We start from the raw sequence: 25,469 nt of genomic DNA on the forward strand, positions 1-25,469 counted from the left end.
GTCACCAGCCCTGGATGTGTTCAAGAAATGTGGAGATGTGGCACTTTGGGACGAGGTGGTGGAGTCACCATCGCTGGAGGTGTTTAGGAAGAGCCTGGATGAGGCACTTGGTGCCATGGTTTAGTTGATTAGATGGTGCTGGGTGAGAGGTTGGACTGGATGATCTCAAAGGTCTTTTCCAACCTGGTTAATTTTATTCTATTCTATTCTAAGGCCAGTGGTCTGATGGTCATGGAGGTGTTGGGCAGAAGGTTGGGCTTGATCTTAGAGGGCTTTTCCAGCCTGAATGAGTCTATGGTTCTGCTAGGACATAAACACAGTAAAGGGGTAAGGCTGCAGCAGTGCATGGCTCTGGCTTGGCACTGTGCTCTAAGTGTCCTTTGCTCACTCTGCTCATCCCACACATGGATTTCTGCATTCCCTTAACAACCTGCAGCTGTGCACCTTATTTGAGTCTTTTTTTTGCTCCCATTCCTTCCCATTGCCATGAAAACTGTTTTTAAACTGCATTAGGACTTTCTGAAGTGGGCTGATCGTTGCTGACATTTGAGATCGAATTGTGTTCCATCCAAACGTGACCTTTGCAGTCCTTGGTGGATGAGAAGCTGGACATGAGCCAGCAATGTGCACTTGCAGCCCAGAAGGCCAGTGGCAGCCTGGGCTGCATCAGAAGAAGTGTGGCCAGCAGGTCAAGAGAGGTGATTCTGCTGCTCTGCTCTGGTGGGACCTCATCTGGAGTGCTATGTCCAGCTCTGGGGCTCTCAACACAAGAAGGACATGGACCTGCTGGAGTGGGTCCAGAGGAGGACATGAAAGTGATGTGAGGGCTGGAGCACCTCTCTTACAGGAACAGGCAGAGAGAGTTGGGGCTGTTCAACTTGGAGAAGAGAAGGCTCTGGGGAGACTTTAGAGCAGCCTTCCAGTACCTGAAGGGGGCTGTGGTAGAGCTGGAGAGGGACCTTTTCCAAGTGCTTGTAGCGGTAGGACAATGGGCAATGGCTTTGAGCTGGAAGAGAGAAGATTAAGACTGGTGATTAGGAGGAAGTTCTTTCCAGTGAGGGTGGTGAGACACTGGAACAGGTTGCTCAGGGAGTTGGTGGAGCCATGTCCCTGGGGACATTCAAGGTCAGGCTTGGTGGGGCTCTGAGCAGCCTGCTCTAGTTGCAGATGCCTGAACAAGATGACTTCTAGAGGTCCCTTCCAACCCAGTGCATTCTGTGATTGTAGGATTTGAGACCAGGATGGAATGTAGTTTTCCACACTCTGCTTGTTTAGAAGCTGAAGCGTTGTGCAGAAGGACTCTCAAGATTGACTGTGGTACAGAATAATTAAAGCACTTTGTTAATGATAGAGAGCTGCTGGTGTGGTAGATTAATGTCTTACACTTACAGAAGTAATAAGAGCTTCAAATGAACTTAAGAGTTCAAAATGGCAAAGTGTAGTTAGTGCTGAAGAGCTTTATGAATCGTGGCACTCCTCCAGCCCACCCAGTTGTGCTTTGTAGAGTCATAGGATGGTCTGGGTTAGAAGGGATCTCTGAAGCTCATCCAGTCCCCTGCACTCAACAGGGACATCCTCAACTAGATCAGGCTGCCCAGAGCCCTGTTTTAGCTGAAACACTGCTACTGAGAAGCCAAAGTAGAGATTGGATGAGCAGAGGACCTTGAAACAGGCCTGTGATTGTCTCTGGTTCAAAACTGGCCCCTTGTCCGTGCTCCCATTTGTAACCAGCTAGCTACCAGTGATCCTGAGTCCAGGGAGCCCTTCAGCATCTCTGTGCAGGGTGCAAAATGGCTCCTGCTGAGTCCAATGGCATGAGATTTAACACATCCAAGTGCCGGGTTCTGCACATTGGCCACAGCAACCCCATGCAGAGTTACAAGCTGGGGTCAGAGTGGCTGGAGAGCAGTCAGGCTGAGAGAGACCTGGGGGTGCTGGTTGATGGTAGACTGAACATGAGCCTGCAGTGTGCCCAGGCAGCCAGGAGGGCCAGTGGCATCCTGGCCTGCATCAGGAACAGTGTGGCCAGCAGGAGCAGGGAGGTCATTCTGCCCCTGTACACTGCACTGGTTAGGCCGCACCTTGAGTCCTGTGTCCAGTTCTGGGCCCCTCAGTTTAGGAAGGAGGTTGACTTGCTGGAGCGAGTCCAGAAAAGGGCAACAAAGTTGGTGAGGGGTTTGGAACACAAGCCCTATGAGGAGAGATTGAGGAAGCTGGGGTTGCTTAGCCTGGAGAAGAGGAGACTCAGGGGAGACCTTATTGCTCTCTACAACTACCTGAAGGGGGGTTGTAGACAGGTGGAGGTTGGTCTCTTCTCCCAGGCAACCAGTACCAGAACAAGAGGACACAGTCTCAGGCTGCGTCAGGGGAGGTTTAGGCTGGAGGTTAGGAGGAAGTTTTACACAGAGAGAGTGATTGCCCACTGGAATGGGCTGCCTGAGGAGGTGGTGGGGTCGCCGTCGCTGGGGGTGTTCAGGGCGAGGCTTGACAGGATGCTTGGATGCATGGTTTAGTTGATTGGGTAGTGTTGGATGATAGGTTGGACACGATGATCTCGAAGGTCTCTTCCAACCTGGTTTATTCTATTCTATTCTATTCTGCTGGGTACCTGAATGTCCCAGCCTTGGATGAAGGGGAGAATTCTGCCTTGTGACTTGGGCTTTGAAATATATTTAGAAGTGTTCTGGCTGGTAGCAATGTTGTTAGAAGCTCTTTGAGGCAGTCCATAGGTGTTTGCAAACCAGCAGTTACACACTGCAAACATTTTGTGTTCTAACCTTCAACTCCTACTCTTGATGCTTGGAGTTCTTGCCAGAACCTTTCCTTGAGACATTTTCCAGAAGGATTTTATGTAAAATCAAATGTTAATCACTTCTCCACTCTGGAGTTTTCCCTGTGTGTTCACCTACATATTTGGACCTCTTAGCTGAGTTGTCTGTCTGTTGGTTGTCCCTTTCTCCTTGGTGTATCCTTGTGACTTGACACAGGAAAAGGTATTTTAGGTTGGAACAAGATACCAGGTGCAGTTTGCTGTTAGCAGTGCTGAAGGGCATTCTGCAGCTCTTCCTCCCCATCCCAGGGCTATCAAGTTTTCTGACACACTACCTTGCTGAAAAATTCCTGAGTTACTACTGTTTGATAGTAAAATCTGATGGTGGTTGACAGTGATGATTGTGATAGTTGAGAACCTGAGGACAAGCTTACTTGGAGGTTACTCATAAGGACTGTTGTGGGCACCTCCATCAAAAGACACTGCAAATCTTGCTAAGGACCTGTGATGCTGTACAGGGACCTGCACTGTTTAATGTTCTCATCAATGACAGAGATTGACTGCACACTCCAAGCTGAGTGGTGCTGTCCATACACCAGAGGGACAGGATGGCATCCAGAGGGACCTGGACAGGCTGCAGAGGTGAACCCAGGTGAACCTCATGAGGCTCAACAAGAGCAAGTGCAGGGTTCTGCACCTGGGCTGGAACAATCCTCACTGTCAGTACAGGCTGGGGGAGGAGGGGAGAGAAAGCAGCCCTGAGGAAAAGGACTGGAGAAGAGGAGGCCCTGGGGGAGACCTAATAGCAACCTTCCAGTACCTGAAAGGGGCTACAAGAAGGTTGGAGAGAGACTGTTTGCAAAGGCCTGCAGGGACAGGACAAGAGGCAATGGCTTCAAACTGGAGAAGAGCAGATTGAGATTGGATATCAGGAAGAAGTTCTTCAGTGTGAGGGTGGTGGGACACTGGAACAGGTTGCACATGGAAGCTGAGGCTTCTTCCCTGGAGATATTCAAGGGAGGCTGGACGAGGCCCTGGGCAACCTGATCTAGTTGAGGATGTCTCTGCTGACTGCAGGGAGGTCAGACTGGGTGAGCTTTGGAGGTCCCTTCCAGCCTGGCCTATTCTATGATTTTATTCTATGATAACTGCTGTGAGACCTAAATGTCACCATCAAGGTGGGCTATGTTAATTGGGTCTTCTGTTTTCCCCCTTGCAGTGGTCGTTTGTTGTGGCTACAATCACAGAGATTCCACCAGTTGCCTTTCTGCCCAATTTCATTGTCCAGAGGAGAGTTCTGAGACCCCTGCGAACCCAGACAGGAGGAACAATAATGGTAAAGTGCTCTTCCTTCACCTTCATGCTAGTTAAACTTGGTGATTCCTGCAAACCTCTCAGTTGTCATATTTTATGTAGCTAAAAGAATCCTTTCTAGTTTCTGCAGTGCTGGCTAAAATTTGAAGGCTGTGACCCTCTAAGGGCAAAGAGGCTGGGGAGGGGTCTGGAGCACAGCCCTGTGAAGAGAGGCTGAGGGAGCTGGGGTTGATTAGCCTGGAGAAGAGGAGGCTCAGGGGAGACCTTCATGCTGTCTACAACTCCCTGAAGGGAGGTTGTAGACAGGTGGGGGTTGGTCTCTTCTCCCAGGCACCCAGCACCAGAACAAGAGGACACAGTCTTAAGCTGTGCCAGGGGAAGTTTAGGCTTGAGGTGAAGAGAAAGTTCTTCCCTGAAAGAGTGATTGGCTATTGGAATGTGCTGCCCAGGGAGGTGGTGGAGTCCCTGTCCCTGGAGGTGTTCATAAAAGGCTTGGATTTGGCACTTGAAGCCGTGGTTTAGTTGTGATGAGGTGTGAGGTATTAGGTAAGAGGTTGGACTTGATGATCTCTGAGGTCTTTTCCGACCTGGTTGATTCTGTTATTCTAAAAGACTTGAGCCCTGGAGACCTACAGGGGGAAAGGAATTGGTGTGGAGTCCTAAACATGGGCAAAGTTTGACATTTGTTAGCAGCTCCCAAGGTGAAGGACAAACCTGCTTTTCTGGTCTGGCATTTGCAGAAATGACAGGAAGGGAAAAATCCCAGAATCCCACCATGGTGGCCAGTGGAAGGGACCTCTGAAGATTGTCCAGTCCAAACCCTGGTTTAGGTTATCCACAGGAGATTGGCCAGGATCACAGTGTCCAAGCAGTTATGAGGACTGAAGGAGATGGTAGGAGAGAAAAAAATGTCCAAGCAGGACATTGTAGTGACAGGACAAAGGGCAATGGCTTTGAGCTGGAACAGGGGAGACTTAGACTGGAGATCAGGAAGACATGCTTTCCAGTGGGGGTGGTAAGACTCTGGAACAGGTTGCTCAGGGAGGTTGATGATGTCCCCTCCCTGGAGGTGCTCATGGCCAGGCTAGATGGAGCCTTGAGCAGCCTGGTCTAGTAGGAGGTGTCCCTGGCTGTGGCAGGGGGGGTTGAAACCTTCCAACCCAAACCATTCTAGCATTCTATGTTTGAGTCACTCTCTGCCAGCTGTTTGGTTTCTGCTACCAAAAATCTTAACAGATGACAGAGGAGATCTTCTCAATGTCAGCTCAGAAGGAGCTAAAGTGTAGACAGCAAGAAGATGGGGCCAGACTCTTTCCAGTGGTGCCCAATGATGGGACAAGGGGCAACAGGCACAAACTGGAACCCAGGAGGTTCCACCTGAACAGCAGGAGAAAATTCTTTGGTGTGAGGGTGCTGGAGCCCTGGAGCAGGCTGCCTAGAGAGGTTGTGGAGTCTCCTGCTCTGGAGAGATTCCAAACACCCCTGGGCATTGTGATCCTGGGCAAGCTGCTGTGGGTGCCTTGCTTTAGCAGGTGGGTTGGACTGGGTGATCCCCAGAGTTCCCTTCCAGTCCCCCCATGCTGGGATTCTGGGAAATCTATCTCCTGGCAATTTACCAACAGGAGCTGGAGGCAGCACCAAACTGGTTTTGCTGTTATCTCTGTGTGGTCACCTTGCTGTCAGTGGAGCGCTGGGAAGCTCAGGGTACTTTGACTTTGTAGTTTGGGTTGGTTTGTGGTTTGGTTTTTTTTAACCAGATGTTACAGACTGGGTAGTAGTAAAAAGCAAGAATTCATGTTTCATGTGCTTCCTACAGTTCAAGGTGCTGAAAAGTTTTGGGTTGTCACTCACAAAGGAGTAGCTCCATCCTGTGTCCATCCAGTCCTTCAGCATCACTTCAGGTTCCGGTCAGTTCTCTCTGCGGTGCTGACTGCAGTCAGTTGAGGTTACTGAGGTAAAGGGTTGCAGTCTGCAGGGTCCTGTCTGAGTAGGAAGATGCTGAGTCTTCTCTCATTATGTTATATGTCTTTCTGTACAGTAGTTATGAGGAATGAAGGAGATGGTAGAAGAGAAAAAGAATTGGGAAGAGTCTAAAGTTTCCTTTGATATTTCTGGAGGGTCTTGACAGTCCACTTGTGTGAAACCTGTCTCAGCTTGGTCAGTAGCTCCGTGATGTTTTGCATTGTGCTTGTGTGACCTTCAGAAAGGTGTCTTCATTAATTGCTCACTAGCTAGAAATGTGGCCATGTAGAAGAAAGAGAATCATGGAATTGTTTTGGTTGGCAAAGCCCTTTAAGCTCATCCAGCTCAACCACTCTCTAAACCATTGCCCTCGGCACCACAGCTCTGCCTCTTGGAAACACCTCCAGGGATGGGGAATCAACTACCTCCCTGGGCAGCCTGTGTCAGTGTCTGAGAACCATTTCAGGGAAGAATTTTCTTCTAATGTCCAACTTCACCCTCCTCTGGTGCAACTTGAGGCCCTTTCCTATCATCCTGTCTCCTGTTACCAGGGTGAAGAACCTGACCCCCAACCTGGCTCCAGCCTCTTTTCAGGGAGCTGTAGAGAGCAATGAGATCTCCCCTCAGCCTCTTCTCCAGACTAAACACCCCCAGGTTCCTCAGCTGCTCTACACCAGCTCTTCTCTCCAGACTGTTCACCAGCTGCTTTGCCCTTCTCTAGACCTACTCCAGCCCCTCAGTGTCCTTCTTGGGGTGAGGGCCCCAAAAGTGAACCCAGTCCTTGAAATGTGGCCTCACCAGCGCTGAGTGCAAGGGCACAATCACTTCTCTGCTGGAGCTGGCCACACCATTGCTGATCCAGGCCAGGATGCTGGTGGTCTTCTTGGCCACCTGGGCACACCCTGGCTCATCTTCAGCTGCTGTCAACCAGCACCCCCAGGTCTTTCTCTGCTGGGCAGTTTCCAGCCACTCCGCCCCAAGCCCGCAGCATGCATGGGGTTGTTGTGACCCAAATGCAGGACCCAGCACTTGGCCTTGTAGAACCAGATCCCACTGGCCTGTGCAGAAGCCTCTGCAGAGCCTTCCTACCCTCCAGCAGACCACCCTCCTCATCTGCAAACTTTCTGAGGGTGCCTCTATCCCTTCCTCCAGATCACTGCTGAAGATTTTACATAGATGTGGCTCCAAAGGGAGCCCTGGGGGACAGCAGATCACCACTAACCACCTGTGATTGGCTCATGCCTCCTGAGCTAGGGGTGACATCCCTGCTCCCTTCTGGCTGGGCCTTGCTGCCACATGCTGTCATCTCCCCCTGTTTATTTCCACAATGGGAGGCAGGCCTGTCCTTTCAAGGCAGCTTTGATTCACCAGGCAATAAAAGTGGTACAGTACCACTCAGCAGCACAATCTTCTGCCGTTCCTGCTGGTCCTGTTTATCACGAAAGCCCCCGTTGAGTTTCTGCAGGTTTTAATGATTTTTGCAGCAATCTGGGAAGATTGCTTTTGGTGAGGGATCCCTAGGAAGTGAACTAAATCACAGCTAATGTGCTTTCCCTGTGACTTAATGGCTTTTCTAGCTCAGAACCTCCAATCTTTTCTGCAGATCTCATTTGGGTAAGTTAGCACATCCATAACAGGATGATGTTTACCTTCCCAGTGGTTTGCTTGCTACTAAATTAGAACTGTTCAGATATAAATATTGATGATGAAGAATTCTCAACTGGCCCAATTTCCTTTCATATATGATGTGTGAAATGTTCTTTCCATGATTACAGAAAAGAATAAGCTGCTGATAGCTTTTTCTCTCTCTTTTGTTATTTCTCTTTCATGCTAGCTAGTAATATCTCTTTTGGTTTACCATCACACTGCAGGAATGCTGCACTTAAACACCTCCTTGCCTCTTCCTGGCCAAAACAAGGCCTTCTCCAAAAGGGTTCACAGAATCACAGAATTAGTGAGACCATCAGACAGAGATCATCAAGTCCAGTCAGGGTTGTCAAGCCCTGGAAGAGGCTGCCTAGGATGGTGGTGGAGTCCTCTTCCCTGGAGGGGTTTCAAAGCTGTGTATAGAATCATAGAATCAATAAGGTTGGAAAAGAACTCAGCAACCATCAAGTCCAACCTGTCACCCAACACCTCATGACTACTAGACCATGGCTTCAAGTGCCACATCCAGTCCTCTCTTGAACACCTCCAGGGATGGTGACTCCACCACCTCCCTAGGCAGCACATCCCAATGGCCAATGACGAGAACAGAGACAGGGACGACATGACTCAATATGAGTGACAGAAATCATCCAACTTTATTGTTCCATGCTTCATTATTTATAGTCTTATCTTATGCATAGTTAATTCTATTCTAATTTAACACATACTATTGGTTTAACTCTAAAAGATTACATCATTATTTCACTACTCTGTGGTTTTTTCTACTCAGTCTAATTGCTCTTATTCCCAGATCTTGCCTCCTCCTTATCTTGTTTGTCTCTTTCTGGGAAGAACTTTCTCCTCACCTCCAGCCTAAACTTCCCCTGGTGCAGCTTGAGACTGTGTCCTCTTGTTCTGGTGCTGGTTGCCTGGGAGAAGAGACCAACCCCCTCCTGGCTACAACCTCCTTTCACATAGTTGTAGAGAGCAATGAGGTCTCCCCTGAGCCTCCTCTTCTCCAGGCTAAGCAACCCCAGCTCCCTCAGCCTCTCCTCACAGGGCTGTGCTCGAGACTTCTTACCAGCCTTGCTGCCCTTCTCTGGACACCTTCAAGCGTCTCAATGTGCTTCTTAAATTGAGGGGCCCAGAACTGGACACAGGACTCAAAGTGTGGCCTAACCAATGCTGAGTACAGGGGCACAATGACTTCCCTGCTCCTGCTGGCCACACTATTTCTGATGAACAATAAGCAGATATTTTAGTGGGGGGGGAAACCCCATAGTTATCTTTGAAGTGTATGTTATTTGATGTGTCTGCATTTTCAGAAGGAAATAGCTAGTTCTGCTTCTTAGCCACTGCAGCAAAGATGTCCATATACAACTAGTATTTACTTCCACATAGTGCTTGGATTGTACCTCTCCACACCTGCCAAGCATGGAAATAAAAGCAATCAGTACGGCAGGAGCGTGGCTAAGGCTTCATCACAAGATGGTCGTAGTCAGGCTTTCCAGATGACACAATCCAAAGTACACCAGGTAAATAGTTTTGTCCTGACTTTTGATCTGTCTCATCTGCTCCTGGCACATGAGGAGTTTATGCTTGTTCATCTCCAAAGTTTAACTGGAAAGTTTTTCTCCACTTGTCCTGCAGGATCTCTTCCCTTTCTCACAGTGGTCTGTCACTTTCTCAACATCTCACTCTGCTCCCCAAGTGTCACATCAGTCCTATTCCTCTCCTTTCATTGGCCCAGCATCCAAACACTGTGCCACCAACTGTAGCTAGTCCCAAAACACCACACTGCTCACCAGCTACATCTGTCACCTCTGCTCAGGTGCTGAGGGCCATGGTTTAGTGGTGACCTGGCAGTGCTGGATTCATGCTTGCTACTGAAAGGTCTCCTCCAAGCAAAAGCATTCTATGAGAAGTCTTTTTTTTTTTTTCAGTTAAGGGCTCACCATTTAATCCTTGCCTATCTCTTCTCTGCCAATCCTTTACTTCCCTGAATGTCATTGGAGTTCAAAGGAGAGACACAGGCACAGCTGCTCCATAGTGGAGGGAGCAGGATTGCTACTCCTCTGGACTGTGCTGTTAGAGCATTTGCAGACTAACAGAAGTCACAGGACATGTCAGAATGTGGCATTTTCCTCTTCCCAGCCCCAGCTGTAACTCTTTTCATCTATTTTCAGGGGGTTCAGTATTTTTATTTTCAATTCTTCCTATTTTTCCCTGAGCAGGAAGGACATTAGGAGATGCTAGCTGACTTTTTCCTCTTCCAGCACTTGTGCTTTCCCTTTTCCATTTCCATGCTGGAGGGCAGTGTCCATCTCTGCAGAGTGCAGTTACTTTTAGACCTGTTTAGCTGCCAGACAATGAAATACAGAGGAGGGAGCACATTTTTTTTTATGTTGTTTCAACTAATTCTGCCAAGGGTAGTTTTGTATGGTTGGTATCTGAGATCTGCAGTGCTAAAACCATCCAGAAGTTCAGTGGGCACGTCCCAGTGCCCCGGGTTGCTGTTGGGGTGGGAGCAGACACTGCCAGATGGCTTCTTCCTTTGTCCTGAAGTTCTCACTGTCATTTTCTCAAGGCAGGAAAACTTGCTGTTGATCAAGGTTGGGCAATCAATGTGGGTAAGTACAAAAGCAGTGCATTTAAAAATGGGGCCTGAAATAGTGGGGTGGAAGTCCTGCTGGGTCTGTGCAGCATGAGGTGGGGTGGAAGTCCTGCTGGGTCTGTGCAGGATGAGGTGGGATGGAAGTCCTGCTGGGTCTGTGCAGCATGAGGTGGGGTGGAAGTCCTGCTGGGTCTGTGCAGCATGAGGTGGGGTGGAAGTCCTGCTGGGTCTGTGCAGCATGAGGTGGGGATGAAGTCCTGCTGGGTCTGTGCAGCATGAGGTGGGGTGGAGGTCCTGCTGGGTCTGTGCAGCATGAGCATGTTCAGACCAGCAGAAAGGGACTGGATTGTGCTAACCTCAACTCAAAAGGGAAACATAGGAAAGCAGCAGAGTATTTCTTTTCTCATCCACTAGCAGCTGGGTTGCAGTGTTATAATGAAATAGTTGGTAATTAAGGAAAATATTAATGTGGAAATTAATAAAGTAGAAATTTACAGTCTAATAAAGTACAAATTCCTGGGTTAATGCCACCCCTAGTTGGATGAAAATACAGGCTCCTAATTGAATAAATACAAATTCCTAGCTGAATATCAATACAAATTCCTAGTGGCAGGTAAATACAAGTTCCTAGTGGAATGAAATACAAGCTCCTAGTTGAATACAAACACAAATTCTTAGTGTGATAAGTTAAAAGTCCTACCTGAATGAAATGCAGATGCCTAGCTGAAAGGAAATAGAGATGTCAAGTGAATGGAAATGCTTTGAATTATTTTTAATTACAGTAGGTTTTGGAAAGAAAAGAGGGACCCAGTTAAAGACATGATGTCATAGGTAGGAGAGAGGGAAGGGCCCCAGCTAGAGACATCTCATAGGTAGGACAGAGGAAAGGGCCCCAGCTAGAGACAGATCTCATAGGCAGGACAGAGGGAAGGGCCCCAGCTAGAGACAGATCTCATAGGCAGGACAGAGGGAAGGGCCCCAGCTAGAGACAGATCTCACAGGCAGGACAGAGGAAAGGGCCCCAGCTAGAGACAGATCTCATAGGCAGGACAGAGGGAAGGGTCCCAGCTAGAGACAGATCTCATAGGCAGGACAGAGAGAAGGGTCCCAGCTAGAGACAGATCTCATAGGCAGGACAGAGGAAAGGGCCCCAGCTAGAGACAGATCTCATAGGCAGGACAGAGAGAAGGGTCCCAGCTAGAGACAGATCTCATAGGCAGGACAGAGGAAAGGGCCCCAGCTAGAGACAGATCTCATAGGCAGGACAGAGGAAAGGGCCCCAGCTAGAGACAGATCTCACAGGCAGGACAGAGGAAAGGGCCCCAGCTGGGCACAGCTAGGGATAAGGAAAAGTGTTTTGGCTGAAGTAGTGCCAAAAAAACCCGTAGATTGGGCTAAGTGTAACTATCTCAAGGAAAACTTTGTTTTCATTACATTCTAAAGTGATTTTCATGCATTGGATGGGTTCTCATCCTCAGCTGATTTCATTCCCCCAGCTCAAAGCCTGGTTCCCAGGCTGCAGAGCAGAGCTGTAACATTTGGTGTCTATTTTTGGCTGGGCAGTGTTTTTTTCCTGAGAAAGGCTTGAATGAGAGAATTCTGACGGATCTGGTGAATGTAAATCTGTTCTCCTGCTGCTAGCAGAGAGCAGTGCACAACCAGCCAGCTCCTCCAGCAGTGTTTTGTGGCCTGCAAGGCTCAGCTGCTGGTGTTCATCGGGGGGGTTTCTGTCGTTCCTAACGGGCAGCATCTCCAAAGCGAATGTCGGCTGTTCAACATGCAGCAGGCATCAAAAACAACCTCCAAATCTCATCACATTGACTGATATCTAAAGGGAGCCTGGCAGCTTTCTTCCTTAGATACTTGTAGTGAGTTCCTCAGGAAGAATTCTGCTTTCTGATACATAAAACAGAGGTTTGGAAGGGAGAGGCCTTAGGAGTTCTATTTTTTTCCTGTGAGAAATGGTTTTGTTTGACAGAAGAGTTCTTAAAGCTTCCTCTGGTCTGAGTGCTTGCAGAAGACAGGGGCATGTGCAAATAATGCTGACACCATGCTCTTTGGTTTGGGGTTTGTGGTGGGTTGAAAATTCCCCCCCCCCCCCCCCCCCCCCCAACATCAAATTTACCAAACCAGCCCAGCTGGAAAGCAAATGGAGCTGTATTTACAAGCAAAATTACAATCTACAATGAAATGCAAAGAATAGGTACAAAATCCAGAGGATTTGCAGTATTTACAGGTATTCATGAACAACACAAGAACCCCCCTGGCCAAAGAGCAGGGGAGCAAATAGCTTCCTACTCCCCTGGACACAAAGGGGCAAGAGAAAAGAGCAAGAGTTGTTTTGTTAGACTTGGCCAAAACAATGCAGCCTAAGTCAGCAGAAGCCAGCACAGCACAAAGTTGGTATCTCCCAGAGCCAAGAGGCTGAAAGAGAGAAAGATTGTTTTGTACAACTAGTTGCAGTCTGTTACCTCTCCAATGGGATTGTTTAGAACTATCATTGTTATCCTTTTTACACCCAGTAGTGATTAATTTACATTTTACTGCTTCCTGTGCAAGATCTGTGGAAAATCTTTAAAGGCATCGCCTCAAACTACCACAGGGTTGTTCAGCCTAGGAAACAACTTCCCACCTGCCCCTTCTGCATGCCCCATGCTCTTCACTCTGCACTTCAGCATGTGGGGGAGAGCAGAGCTTGCAGAGCTTTGGCATGGAGGCACCACCTGCCTTAGGGTGGCTGCTAGATGAGAGGAACCATTCCTTTGAATCCAAGCATCCTTTACCTGGTGGTCTGGTTGGCCACACAGAAGTGCAGAAGCCCTAGGAGATGTTTTGTGTGGCTAGGTGAGGGTTCACCAGCTCTAGCCATGGTATTTGCTAAAGAGATGGCTGACATCCAAGTGATCTCTGGCTGTAAAGACCATCTATGGTCCTTAATGTCAAGCTTTTCACCTCTTCAACACCTTTCTGTTCAGGGGGTGGTTTCCATCACTGCTCAAGTGACAAAGGTGGAGGATTTTGTGCATATGCTGATATCACCCTGGCTATAAAGGTAAGCAGTGCTCTTAAACCAGAATGTTCTACTATTTGTGCAAATGGAGAGAAAGAAAATCCACTTACACTCAGAATTTACATCTATTCATGGGAAGGTATAGGAAGGTGGTGTGGCACTTTGTACTGCACAACATGTGCAGGCATGAGGTCTGTGATGACGGGTTGGACTTGATGATCATTGAGGTCTCTTCCAACCTTGGTGATACTGTGATACTGTAACAGAACACGTGTGCAGTGTTGTTAACGGGAAGGAAAGAGCTGCAGGAGTCACTGCAACTGCATAAGGATAGAATCCTTGGGAAAAAGCCCAGCTGCATCCAGTTCTGGTGCCCCCAGCACAAGAAGGACCTGGAGCTGCTGGAGTGGGTCCAGAGGAGGCCACAAAGATGATCAGAGGGCTGGAGAACCTTCCCTATGGGGACAGCTGAGAGATTTGGGGAGAAGGCTCCAGGCAGAGCTTAGGGCAGCCTTCCAGTACCTGAAGGGGCTCCAGGAGAGCTGGGGTGGGACTTTTGACAAGGGCTGGGAGTAAAAGGACAAGGGGCAATGGATTTGAGCTGGAAGAGGGGAGACTGAGACTGGAGATGAGGATGGAGAGACCCTGGAACAGCTTGCCCAGCGAGGCTGTGGCTGCCTCCTTCCTGGAGGTGTTCAAGGCCAGGCTGGCTGAGGCCTTGAGCAACCTGGGCTAGTGGGAGATGTCCCTGCCCATGGCAGGGCTTTGGAACTGGATGACCTTTAAAGTCCCTTCCAACCCAACCCATTCCATGATTCTATGAACTAACCACTCCAAATCAAAGCAGAGTGACTTTTAATCTCCTCAAGGATAATTATCCTAGCCTTCAACTGAACCTGAAAATCCTCCAGTAGGCTCAGTTGTTACAGTCAAGAAGAATGCAGGGAGAGAAATCCTGTCTCTAAAGCAGGCTGCGCTGCACAGTGCTCAGAGGGGTTCACATTCATGAATAAAAATGTGGCTGTCTCCAAAATAATCCCTAGATGTGAATGAATCCAGGTGGCATTTAGCTGCTGAAAGGCTGGAGCAGCAGCCTCCTGCAATTAGGGCCGATGTTTCTCAGCTGTAGTGTGGTAGGGTTGTGTGCCAGCAGGGCTATGAGGCAGCAGTAAGAATCAACAAGCTGTAGCGACTGCAGCCCGCGACAGGCCACGGCAGCCTCCTTTGCGTACAACAGCGATCCCCGCTGCTCTGCTTTCCCTGGCATTAACATACAGCTTGAGGAATCAGAGTGGCTGACAGCTTGGACAAATTCCTGAGGCATTACCATGGCTCTCTTCAAGGTGGTAACTTGCCAAGTTAAGACTCAAAAGAATTCAAAAAATACTCTTTTCTTAGCAGATGTGGAATAGAGTCTGCAGTCTGTTACTAAAAGAGGCTCTAATGCAGCCAGCCCCTCCAGCAGCTCTGCCTAAATGGTGACTTTTAGGCTCATACACTTGGATGCCACCACAGTGACTGTTTTCCCTTCCTGGTGATGAGCCTCATTTTGTGTCTGATGAAGTCAGCCCCTCAGTGTGTTGGGACCTGTGCAGCTCTTGCTCCACCCTCTCCCAACCACCAGATGTTGCTGTTCCTTTGGAACCGTAGAATTGCTTCAGCTGGAAAAGGCTTTCAAGATCATCCAGCCCAACCAACTCTACCAAGGCTGGGGCTATACCATGGCCCTCAGCACCACAGCTCTGCCTCTTGGAAACACCTCCAGGGATGGGGATTCAACCACCTCCCTGGGCAGCCTGGGCCAGGCTTTGAGAACCCTTTCAGGGAAGAAGTTTCTTCCGTTGTCCAACCTAAACCTCCCCTGGTGCAACTTGAGGCCATTTCCTCTTATCCTGACACTTGTTACTAGGGGGAAGAGGCCTCGCCCCACCTGGCTCCAACCTCCTTTCAGGCAGCTGTAGAGAGAGCAATGAGGTCTCCCCTCAGCCTCCTTTTCTGCAGGCTGAACAACCCCATGCTGTTGCTGGTTCCACTGCACCCTCTGACAGTAGCAGTACCACAGTCAGCCTTAGAATCCTGTGAGGGAGGCAGGGACCTGCAGCTGTGCCTGTGCAGAGCCAGCAGCAGTGTTTGTTACTGTGGGTTCTCTCATGTTTGGGGGGGAACAACACCAGCCACCAGTATAGACTAGGAGTCATCCTGCTGGAAAGCAGCTCCATGGAGAAAGAACTTGGAGTGCTGGTGGACAAGTTCCTCATGGGAGAGCAATATGCCCTCGTGAGAGCCATTGGTGTCCAGGGGGGCATTAAGAAAGTTGTGGCCAGCAGGCCTAGGGAGGTTCTCCTCCCCCTCTACTCTGCCCTGCTGAGACCACACCTGCAAGACTGTGTCCAGTTTGGGGCTCCCCATGTCAAGAGAGACAGAGACCTGCTGGAGAGAGTCCAACAGAGGCTACAAGGATGATGAAGGGACTGGAACGTCTCTGCTGTGAAGCGAGACTGAGAGCCCTGGGGCTGTTTAGTCTGGAGAAGACTGAGAGAGGATCTGATCAATGTCTATCAATATCTGAGGGGTGGGTGTCAGGATGAGGGTGCCAGGCTCTTGTCAGTGGTGCTCTTTTCAGTGACAGGACAAGGAACAACAGGCAAAAGCAAGAACACTGAAGGTTCCACCTCAACAGGAGGAGAAACTTGTTTGGTGTGAGGGTGCTGGAGCTGTGGAGCAGGCTGCCCAGAGAGGTTGTGGAGTCTCCTCTAGAGACCTTCAAAACCCACCTAGGATGTGTTCCTAGGTGATCCTGCTCTGGCAGGGGTTGGACTGGATGATCTCTGGAGGTCCCTTCCAACCCCTAACATTCTTTGTGATTCCATGTTCTCCAGTGCCATTGTGCTTGTGCCTCATTTGGGGAGTCTGCTTCAGCAGTCAGTGTTGATGCTGTAGGGAGACACATCCTAAATCCTGTGCTGTGTCTGGTGCTTGGTGGGAGGAAGAAAGGAGCAGAAATCTTCCTGCTCTCCACTGGCTTTGTCTACTGGTAGGCAGCTACCTGCACAGAGGACTGTGAAATGCACATTTCATGCATTTCATCTGGTGGGAATGTATTGATTCTTCTGCTGTATGGCCACCAGAGTTCTCATTCCATGTGCAATAGCCAGAGCTGTTGTAATTACATCTATTGGAATCCTTTAGCTGTTTGTTTGGTGAATGCACTGCCCCCAAATCTCAGCAATAACTTACTGTGCAAGCTTCAATCTGCCACCTAACTTCAGAACTCTCTCCATCTTTTCTTTCCTCCTGCATCCAGTTCTTGTTTGAAAGAGTCCAAGGGGTGTCCAAAGCCACAATCATTGATCTGGATGCTCACCAGGTGAGTAGCTGACCTGTGTCCCTGCTGCAGATGCTTTGCTCGAAGCAGCAGCCTGTGACAAACACTTTGCTTTCACTACCAGCTGAAGCTCTCAGCTCCCAGCACACAAAGGGAACCGCAGCTGATGGAAACTGCACAATTTGGTTCCTTGCTGGTCCGAGGGCTGCTTGGAGGCACTTTGATGACTTTAAGCTGAGCTGCAGCCCCATCAAGTGGTGAGAGGGAAAAGGATGAACTGCAGACAGGGTGTCCAGGACAGCTCAATCCCAAGAGGAACCAACCAACACAGAGCTGCAGCTGCTTCAGGGCTGTGCTCATGGCAGCAGCCTTGGCAGGGATGGATTTGACCCTCGGTGGCTGAAGCCTGGCTGCAGGCTTCTGAGGTGAAGGATCCATCACTCCCCAGCTGGTGCAGAGATTTACTGTGGGTGCTGAGAGCAGAGCTCAGCTCTGGCAGCACTTCCAGAGTAAATCCTGAGAGGAGCAAATGGCCTTTGGAGAAAGGCAGTGAATGCACCAAACTAGGTCTAGCCTTAAGCACTGAGATCATTTGTGAGGTGTAAACAACCCTCTCCATGGCAGAGAGGAAGCCTCAAGGCTACACCTTTGCCACCTTCTGTCATTTCTCTTGTCTGCAAGCTAAGGCATCCTAGAATCAGCAGGACACAAGGAGAGAGAGTGAGCACTAGAGAGGTGGTTTGTGGCCATGATTCCCTTCAGCCATCTCTGCCAGCCTGTGGGGGGGGTGTCTTTACTTTTTTGGGTGCTTGTTTTGTTTTTCCAGCACCTGTTGGGATCTGTGTTGATGCTCAGGTGTTATGCTGGTAGTCCCACTCTGCTCACCAAAGCAGCCCTTTTTCTCCTCTCCGGGCAGGGGGAGGTGTGTGAAGCATTAGATCAGCAGCTCCTTAAGTGTGCAGATGCTCTCCTGGAAGCCCTTGGTGCTTGGGGAGGTTCACCCTTCCTAAGAAAATGGCTCACCCAGGGGCTCTCTTGCTCCCAGATTCCTGTCCATGAACAGTCTGTGGACCAAAGGTGCTGCAGAAGTCAGTGGGAGCTGCCATTCTTTAACAGAAGGAAACAGAATTCAACTTGCCATTCCCCTTTCCCAGGCACACTGACCAGCTTCAGCCCAGGGACTCTTTCTTTTGCTTGCTCTGGTTTGTTGTTTGTTTCCAGGAGGGGAAGTTGTAGCAGATGCTCAGCTCTCCAGGGCCATGAACTGTGTCACTGAACCACAGAAGATACCTCTGTGGAAGTATCTGTTCCTGTAGCCTCAGTGTAATTCTGTTGGGGGTAGGGGCTGGGGGTCCTGTGTGATTCTCTGATTGCAACAAAATTAACTTAGGGGTTGTTATGAAGATGATTTTTATAGCAGTTGGGGGGGGGGGAAATCTAAATGAGAGCCCAAAGGAATCCTGTTTACATTCAGAAATGAGGGAGGGGAATACTCAGAACTGAGGTTTTCTCTTGAGTGTCCACTTTTATACTCCCTACCCCCAACCTCTCTGGAGGGAATTCCTGGTGTTAAACAACCTTCCCAACTCCTGGGTCTTTAGGGTGTGTGATTTTTCCAGGGATTACATCTCTCCCCAAGGCTTGGATGACCAGGAGAGCTGTAGTCTGCTTGCTTTATTGGTGAACCCCTGGCTAAGAGCAGGAGTGTCCCCACAGCAGCTGAAAGGGACTTTTTTGTTTTGCACAAAGGAAGATGAGAGATCTATTTGGTAGTCACAGCTGCCTTTGTGGTGCTGCTGAAGACAAACAGCTTCTAATTTGTGTGGGTTTCTTATCTGTGCCCTGAGACCTCTGCCAGTTACTTCCACAGAGATGTAAGGATGATGCCGTCGATAACATCTGCAGCTTTCACCCGGATCCTGTCGAAGCCCCCACCTCTCTACACCTCAGAATAACCTTGGAGGCTCTCAATAAGAGAATGGTTCAGGAGCTGTACACCTTAGATGTGTGTAGCCTTCATGCCTTGAGGAGGCCGAGGTTAGTGAAGTGTGTGGCAGGAGCAGCTCACTGTGCCTGTCCTGCAGGGGAACGGCCACGAGAGGGACTTCATGGACGACCATCGGGTCTACATCCTGGATGCCTACAACAGATACATCTACCCAGGGGATGGCTTTGCTAAACGTGAGTGTTCCAAAACGGACAGGGCCTGCTGTGCTGTTAAACAGCTCCTTCACTCTTCCTTCCCTCTGTAACCTGCCTTACAACAAGATTCACGAGATCACCTTTTTGTACTTCATGTTGACCCGCAGGTTTGCAGCGGTGCCTGTGATCTCTCACAGCGCTGGCAATACTCCACTGTTTTCCTTCCCTCTGGGAAGGAGTTTCACAGAGTCCCAGGGTAGTGGGGGCTGGAAGGGACCTCTGGGGATCATCCAGTCCAACCCCAGGCTAAAGCAGGGCACCCGCAGCAGCTTGCCCAGGATCACAGTGGCCAGAGGGGGTTTGGAATCTCTCCAGAGGAGACTCCACAACCTCTCTGGGCAGCCTGCTCCAGGCCTCCAGCACCCTCACACCAAACAAGTTTTTCCTCCTGTTCAGATGGAAGCTCCTGGGTTCCAGTTTGTGCCTATTGCCCCTTGTGCTGTCCCTGGGCACCAGTGACAAGAGTCTGGCTCCAGCTTCTAGCCCCACACCCTTTAGCTCTTGCTGAGCGTTGATCTTCTCCAGGCTCAACAGCCCCAGGGCTCTCAGCACATCTGCAATGCCAGCTGTGGGGATTACCTGGACTGTGTTAGCAGGCCATTGAAAAGCTCATGGCACACTTTGAACAGCAAGTTAAACAATCCTTTTGATTTGAAGGTCACCATTAGTGCTTCAGCTTTCCCTTACACTAGAATTACAAAATCACTGGCTAAGGCATGGCTCCTTCTGTGTACTAAAGGTTTCATGTTTGGGTGCTGTTTGTCCAGCAGAACTTGTTTTTAAAGCATCTAGAAAACAAAGTGCATCAAATATGAATCAACTTTGGAACCAGGATTTCATACAGAGAGCTGATACTGATCAAATCCTTTTTGATGCTGTTGGTTTATCCCTGCTAAGCTGTGTCTGTTGTGTCTGGTGACCTGTCACAGCTAAAACTGGAATGCACAAGCCCCAGGTTTCTTTGATCTCTCTTTCTGTTGCACTGCCCTTTCTGAGAGGCTTTACTTGTGAACTGAATCAGAGTTCACTGGGGCAGACATTCATCTGCTGTCTGAACTCCTTCAGAAGCATGCTGCTGTTCTGAAAAGCCTGCCTCATGTGGACTCCTGACAAGAATTAGGTGCAGGGCTTTGTAGTTCAGTTTTTAAGCAGTAAAGGGGTTGAAAATGGTGGTATAGGGCCTACATCTACTACATAGGTGGTGTATTCAACTCAGTCTCTGAGACAGGAGGTATTCAATTTGATCTCTAAACGTGAGGCATTGACCTAAAAATGATCATTCAGAGCACATCATAGCTCTAAGCAGACAAATTTCAAGCAAAGGAAGATTTCTTTTTCCCCTAAGAGAGGCATCCCTTTATTCACCTCTCAAATGGCAACATTTTGAGCAGGTGGACCAAGACCACAAGAGAGAAGCCCTCATTAGCAAACCCAAAATGCTGGCCTCACCCTCCTTCTGCCAAGCTGGTAGCACCAACTTTGCTTTTCTGCTGATGGGCAAGGAGGTGCAGAAGGCTGCAGCCAAAGGCTTACGAAGATGTGGTTCCTTTGAGTCTGCACAAGGGTAGCTGAATAGGAGTGCAGTGGCTAAACCCTTGAAAGCCATGCCTGCTAGGTGACCTGATGAAGGTGAGGTCAGGAGGTGTCTTTCAGAAGAGAGCTAGAGGCTTGAACCTGAGAGGTTGAATCCTTAGACAAGCTCTGACTGATCCTTGTCTTCCTGGACTTCCTGCTCATTGTCTTTGTGTTTGTTGCAGGAGTCTCTTCTGGACTTTCTTGCCCCAAGCACTTACTAGACAACAACCAAAAGCCAGCTAGCAATGGCAGCTGCTCAGCCATAAGCACAGTGAGTCCTGAAGGGGAAGCCCTTTGGAATTGCACCAAATGTTAGGGAGGAGAGGAGAAGGTGGGTGGGGAAAAGGACTGCTTGGCTGAAGGGTGAGCAGAAAAAGCTGGCAGCTGAAGTTCAAAGTTCAGGCCTTAAAAGAGCATTGCTGTTGGTCTGAGAGTCATTTGGCAGTTCTCTGTGCTGTAGGAGTTCATCACTTACCAGCAAGGGATGGGCCAAAGGTTGTCAGGTGCAAAAGCTGTGCTTATTCACCCATCAGCAGGCCCTGATCTGGGTAATAGCTGCTCACTGTAGTTCCATGTTTTGTGATGGAGATGAAGACAGGAGACCTGCAGAGGCGTGGAATCTAATTCATGAGTGTCTCAACTTGTGAGTGGCTTCATCAGCACAATACTTTCCTGGGCCCCACCCTCACCTGCTTACCTCTCTCCTCCCTGAAGAGGCTCCAGGGGCTGCTCAGAAGAGCACAGCTGCAGGCCAGCAGAACATTTGTGTCACAATAAGAAAAGCATCCAGGAAAAATACCACAAGGAGCCAAAAACCTCTGAAACTAATGCTGCTGCAGTGAAGGGGAAGAAAGCAAAAGAGTGCTTCACTGATGCTGGATAAGGCTGGAAAGCAGAAGGAGGCCATGTCCAGCAGTCCCAGCAATCAGTAAGAGTCATTCTGTGTGAATACTTTTGTGAACACCTGTGCTGAAGCCACACTTAGGGTGTGAGACTCCAAGTGCTTAACTTCCAGGCCTGGCAGTAGTGCTGAGGAAGAAGTCATGCCCTGGAACACCTCTGACACCTTCCCTGCTCCTGCTGGCCACACTCTTCCTGATGCAGGCCAGGATGCCATTGGCCTTCTTGGCCACCTGTATCTGGTTCAGCTGTAGTGGTACCCAGAGCTGGGCTGCAGAACCTTGGCTTGCTCTCCTCTACCTTCTGCACCCTCCTCTTCTACCTCTGGTGCTTTATTAGCACGTTGGCAGTAATTTGATTTATTGAATGGAGACTGGCTATTTGCTCTCTGGTGTGATTACAGGGTAGGAAGATGAAATTGCTGAGGCTTGAGGCAAAGCTGAGTCTTATTATACATCCATAAAGCAGCTCACATATACTCCTGATGCCTTCACAGAATCCCAGAATGTCAGGGGCTGGGAGGGACCTCAAAAGCTCATCCAGTCCAACTTGCCTACCAGAGCAGGATCACCTAGAGCAGATCACACAAGAACATATCCAGATGGGTCTTGAATATCTCCAGAGAGGGAGAGTCCACAGCCCCCCTGAGCAGCCTGTTCCAGGGCTCTGTCACACTCTCAGTGAAGAACTTGACCTCATGTTTCCATGGGATTTCCTATTCCTCACCTTTCACCATTGCCCCTTGTAATTGGGCATCACCCAGCAGAACCTGGCTCCATCTTTATCAACATCAGTGAGGTCACCTCTCAGGCTCCTCCTCTCCAAGCTACAGAGAGCTCCTCAGCTCCCTCAGGCTCTCCTCATAAGGAAGATGTTCCACTCCTTTAATCATCTCTCTGACTCTGCACAGGACTCTCTCTGGTAGCTCCCTGTCCCTCTTGAACTGAGGGGCCCAGAACTGTACACAATATTCCAGATGCAGCCTCACCAGGGCAGAGTAGAGGTACCTTGCTGTTACCTCTGGAGTGCAGGGATCAGAATGAAGCTTCTGAGGACTTTCTCAGTGATATTTAGCTTGGGTTTTTCCCCCAACTGTTTCCTCTGCAAGAGCAGCTTGGTGTCATCTTTCCCCCATGCTGCACTTAGGTTTCTTTGAAGTTGGCAGCTCTCTCTGTATGATTTCTTTGCTGATCAGCAAATGGCCATGCAGATAACAGCTGCTTCTCAATAGCATTTTCCACTTGTGTCTCACAGGTTTTGGTTTTTTTCCTCCCCCCCGCATCTAACTTTCTCTCTCCTGCACCTGCATCAGGGCAATCCCAGGCCCTGATATAGGCTGGGCAGGGACTGCTTGAGAGCAGCCCTGAAGAAAAGGCCTTGGGGGTGCTGGTGGATAAGAAGCTCAGCAGGAGCCAGCAGTGAGCACTTGCAGCGCAGAGAGCCAAGCAGAGCCTGGGCTGCAGCAAGAGAAGCACAGCCAGCAGGGCCAGGGAGGGGATTCTGCCCCTCTGCTCCACTCTGCTGAGAACACACCTGGAGCACTGTATCCAGTGCTAGAGCCTCTGTGCCAGGAAGGATCTGGAGGTGCTGGAAGGTGTCCAGAGAAGGGCCACGAGGATGAGCAGAGGGCTGGAGCTGCTCTGCTGTGAGGACAGACTGAGGGAGTTGGGGTTGTTCAGTCTGGAGAAGAGAAGGCTCCCAGGTGACCTTCTTGTGGCCTTCCAGTATCTGAAGGGGGCTACAAAAAAGCTGGGGAGGGACTTCTGAGGGTGTCAGGGAGTGATAGGACTGGGGGGAATGGAGCAAAACTAGAGGAGGGGAGATTTAGATTAGATGTTAGGAAGGAGTTCTTCCCCATGAGGGTGGTGAGAGACTGGCACAGGTTGCCCAGGGAGGAGGTGGAAGCCTCATCCCTGGAGGTTTTTGCAGCCAGGCTGGCTGTGAGCAACCTGCTGTAGTGTGAGGTGTCCCTGCCCATGGCAGGGGGCTGGAACTGGCTGATCCCTGAGGTCCCTTCCAACCCTGACAATTCTGTGGATTTTTCCAAGGTCAGTGTGGTTACATTTGCTTGGAAAACAAGCAGGTGAATAATCCAAGGGTATGAGGCAATGCAGTGCAGGTACTAAGTCTCCACAAATGATGACATTTCTCTCCCTCTGGCTTGCCTAAAGAGCACGCTTGCTTTGAGAGCAAGTCTTTGCTTAATGAGTAAGTTCACCACACTTCTCTTTCTAGGTGCCATCAAACGCAAGGTGGAACTGGAGTGGGGTACAGAGGACACAGAATACCTTCAGAAGGTGCACACTCACGTGGAAGGAGCCCTAAACGAATTAAAGCCTGACATCATTGTGTATAATGCTGGGACTGATGTTCTGGATGGAGATCCCCTGGGAGGACTTGCTGTTTCCCCTCAGGTTTGTGTGATGTGAGCTCAGATGCCTCCAGACTCCTCACTAGGTACTGTTATCTAATTTAATACACCCACTAGTGATTTTTGTTGTTCAGGTGTCTGCCCCAGCCTCATTCATCTTCTCTCTACAGTACACAGCTCTTGAACACCCAGACTGCAACCAGAGACAGATATTTCCACACTGGATGTGTGTTCTTAGCAAGTGAACACATCTGTTCCCTTTCCTCCTCCTCTTCTGCTCCCGTCTCCAGTTCACCTTGCCTTCTCTCCCCAGTCTGGTACCAGACTTCATTTATTCTGTGTGGCATCACAGAAGGCTTCCCCACCCTGATATCACAAGTCTGCTTTTCCCAAACAAATTTACTGATCTCATCTTTCTTCCTTTTTTCTGAATGATTCCTCCTCTGACAGCTCCTGAGTTCTGCCTCTCTCCTGCTTTCACATTTGATTCTCTTTCAGTGTCCACCAGACCAGCACAGGAAACTGCTTTCTTGCTTTGTGAGCTCCTGGATTCCCTCTGACAGAGCCATCAGTGCATCTTTAGTTTCCATCCTGATTTGCTGTCCTTCAGTCCTGCTGCACAGAGCTTTAGTTCCTTGCTGCCCTTCCTTGGCTCCCTTATGTATTTCCTTGTTCTGACTGTCTCTGAGCAGCCTTTTCACTGCTGCCTGCCTTCCAAAGTCCTCGATGGACTCAAGGTAGAACTTGGGAGCCACTCCAGTCCTCAGCTTGTGTGTCCATGGATGTGTAAAAGTATCTGTGGAGAAAGGAAGAGCTGAGGGTCTTGAGCTTGTTTGGGGTTTGACCTGGGAGAGGGTATCATAGAATCATGGACTGGTTTGGGTTGGAAGGGACCTTAGATGTTATCCCGTTCCAACCCCTTCTGCAAAGGGCAGGGACACCTCCTACTAGACCAGGGTGCTCAAGGCCCCATCCAAGCTGGCTTGGAACACTGCCAGGCTTGGAACCTCCACAGCTTCTCTGGGCAACCTGTTCCAGTGCTTCACCACCTTTCTCCTGGGGAAGAATTTCCTCCTTCTGTCTGGTCTCAATTCAGCTTCTCCAGTCTGAAGCCATCACCCCTCACCCTGTAAAACATAAACCATCCCTCTCCAGCTCTCCTGTAGCCATCTTCAGGTACTGGCAAGCTGCTCTAAGGTCTCCCTGGAGCCTTCTCTTCTGCAGGCTGAAGAACCCCAACTCTCTCAGCCTGTCTCCATGTAAAGACACAGGGTATGACCTGAGGTGGAAGATCTCCTTTGGTGGGGCAGAGCTTCATGGGAGGCAATGGGCACCAGGAGAAATGGAAGCTGAAGATGCCAGGACTGAGGGCATTGAGCCTGGCTCATGAGTCCAGCCTGCAGCCCTGCCCTTTAGATGCTATTCACGTTCTAACTACTTGCTGCAGTGCTCACGCTGCTCCCAGGCATGTCTGCTCAGAATGCCACTGGTGGTAGTTCTTCAGCCAGAAAGCTCAAGGTTCCTCTTCTCCTTGCTTGCAAGTGGGAGCTGTGTCAGGCTCCATTCCCACCTGATCTCTTTTCTTTCTTGGTAGCACCCAAATGCTGGAATCAGCTCCTGGGTTTGCCCAGCAGCTCTTCCAGGCTCAGCCACTGGAGATGCTGGAGCAGGGATTAGGCAGTTGGGCTGCTGGGAGTAGGGACTGTTCCCAGTGCCTGTGTGGTGTGATGCCTGCTGCATCCAGCCCTGCTCCTCAGGGGCTGCACAACTCCTTCTGGA

General features: G+C 49.7%; 1 protein-coding gene across 1 annotated transcript in view; it reads left to right on the forward strand.

The window, feature by feature from the left end:
* The window catches only part of HDAC11 (histone deacetylase 11), a 41,759-nt gene that overhangs the window by 14,003 nt on the left and 2,287 nt on the right, over nt 1–25,469 (forward strand). Inside the window, exons 4-9 of the mRNA XM_054166473.1 lie at nt 3,990–4,106; nt 10,281–10,323; nt 13,283–13,359; nt 16,622–16,684; nt 18,727–18,823; nt 23,555–23,733. Of these exons, the coding sequence (XP_054022448.1) occupies nt 3,990–4,106; nt 10,281–10,323; nt 13,283–13,359; nt 16,622–16,684; nt 18,727–18,823; nt 23,555–23,733 (576 nt within the window). The remainder of the gene's footprint in view (nt 1–3,989; nt 4,107–10,280; nt 10,324–13,282; nt 13,360–16,621; nt 16,685–18,726; nt 18,824–23,554; nt 23,734–25,469) is intronic.

The sequence above is a fragment of the Dryobates pubescens genome, chromosome 1 (genome assembly GCF_014839835.1).
Source record: "Dryobates pubescens isolate bDryPub1 chromosome 1, bDryPub1.pri, whole genome shotgun sequence".
In the NCBI taxonomy this organism is placed as follows: domain Eukaryota; kingdom Metazoa; phylum Chordata; class Aves; order Piciformes; family Picidae; genus Dryobates; species Dryobates pubescens.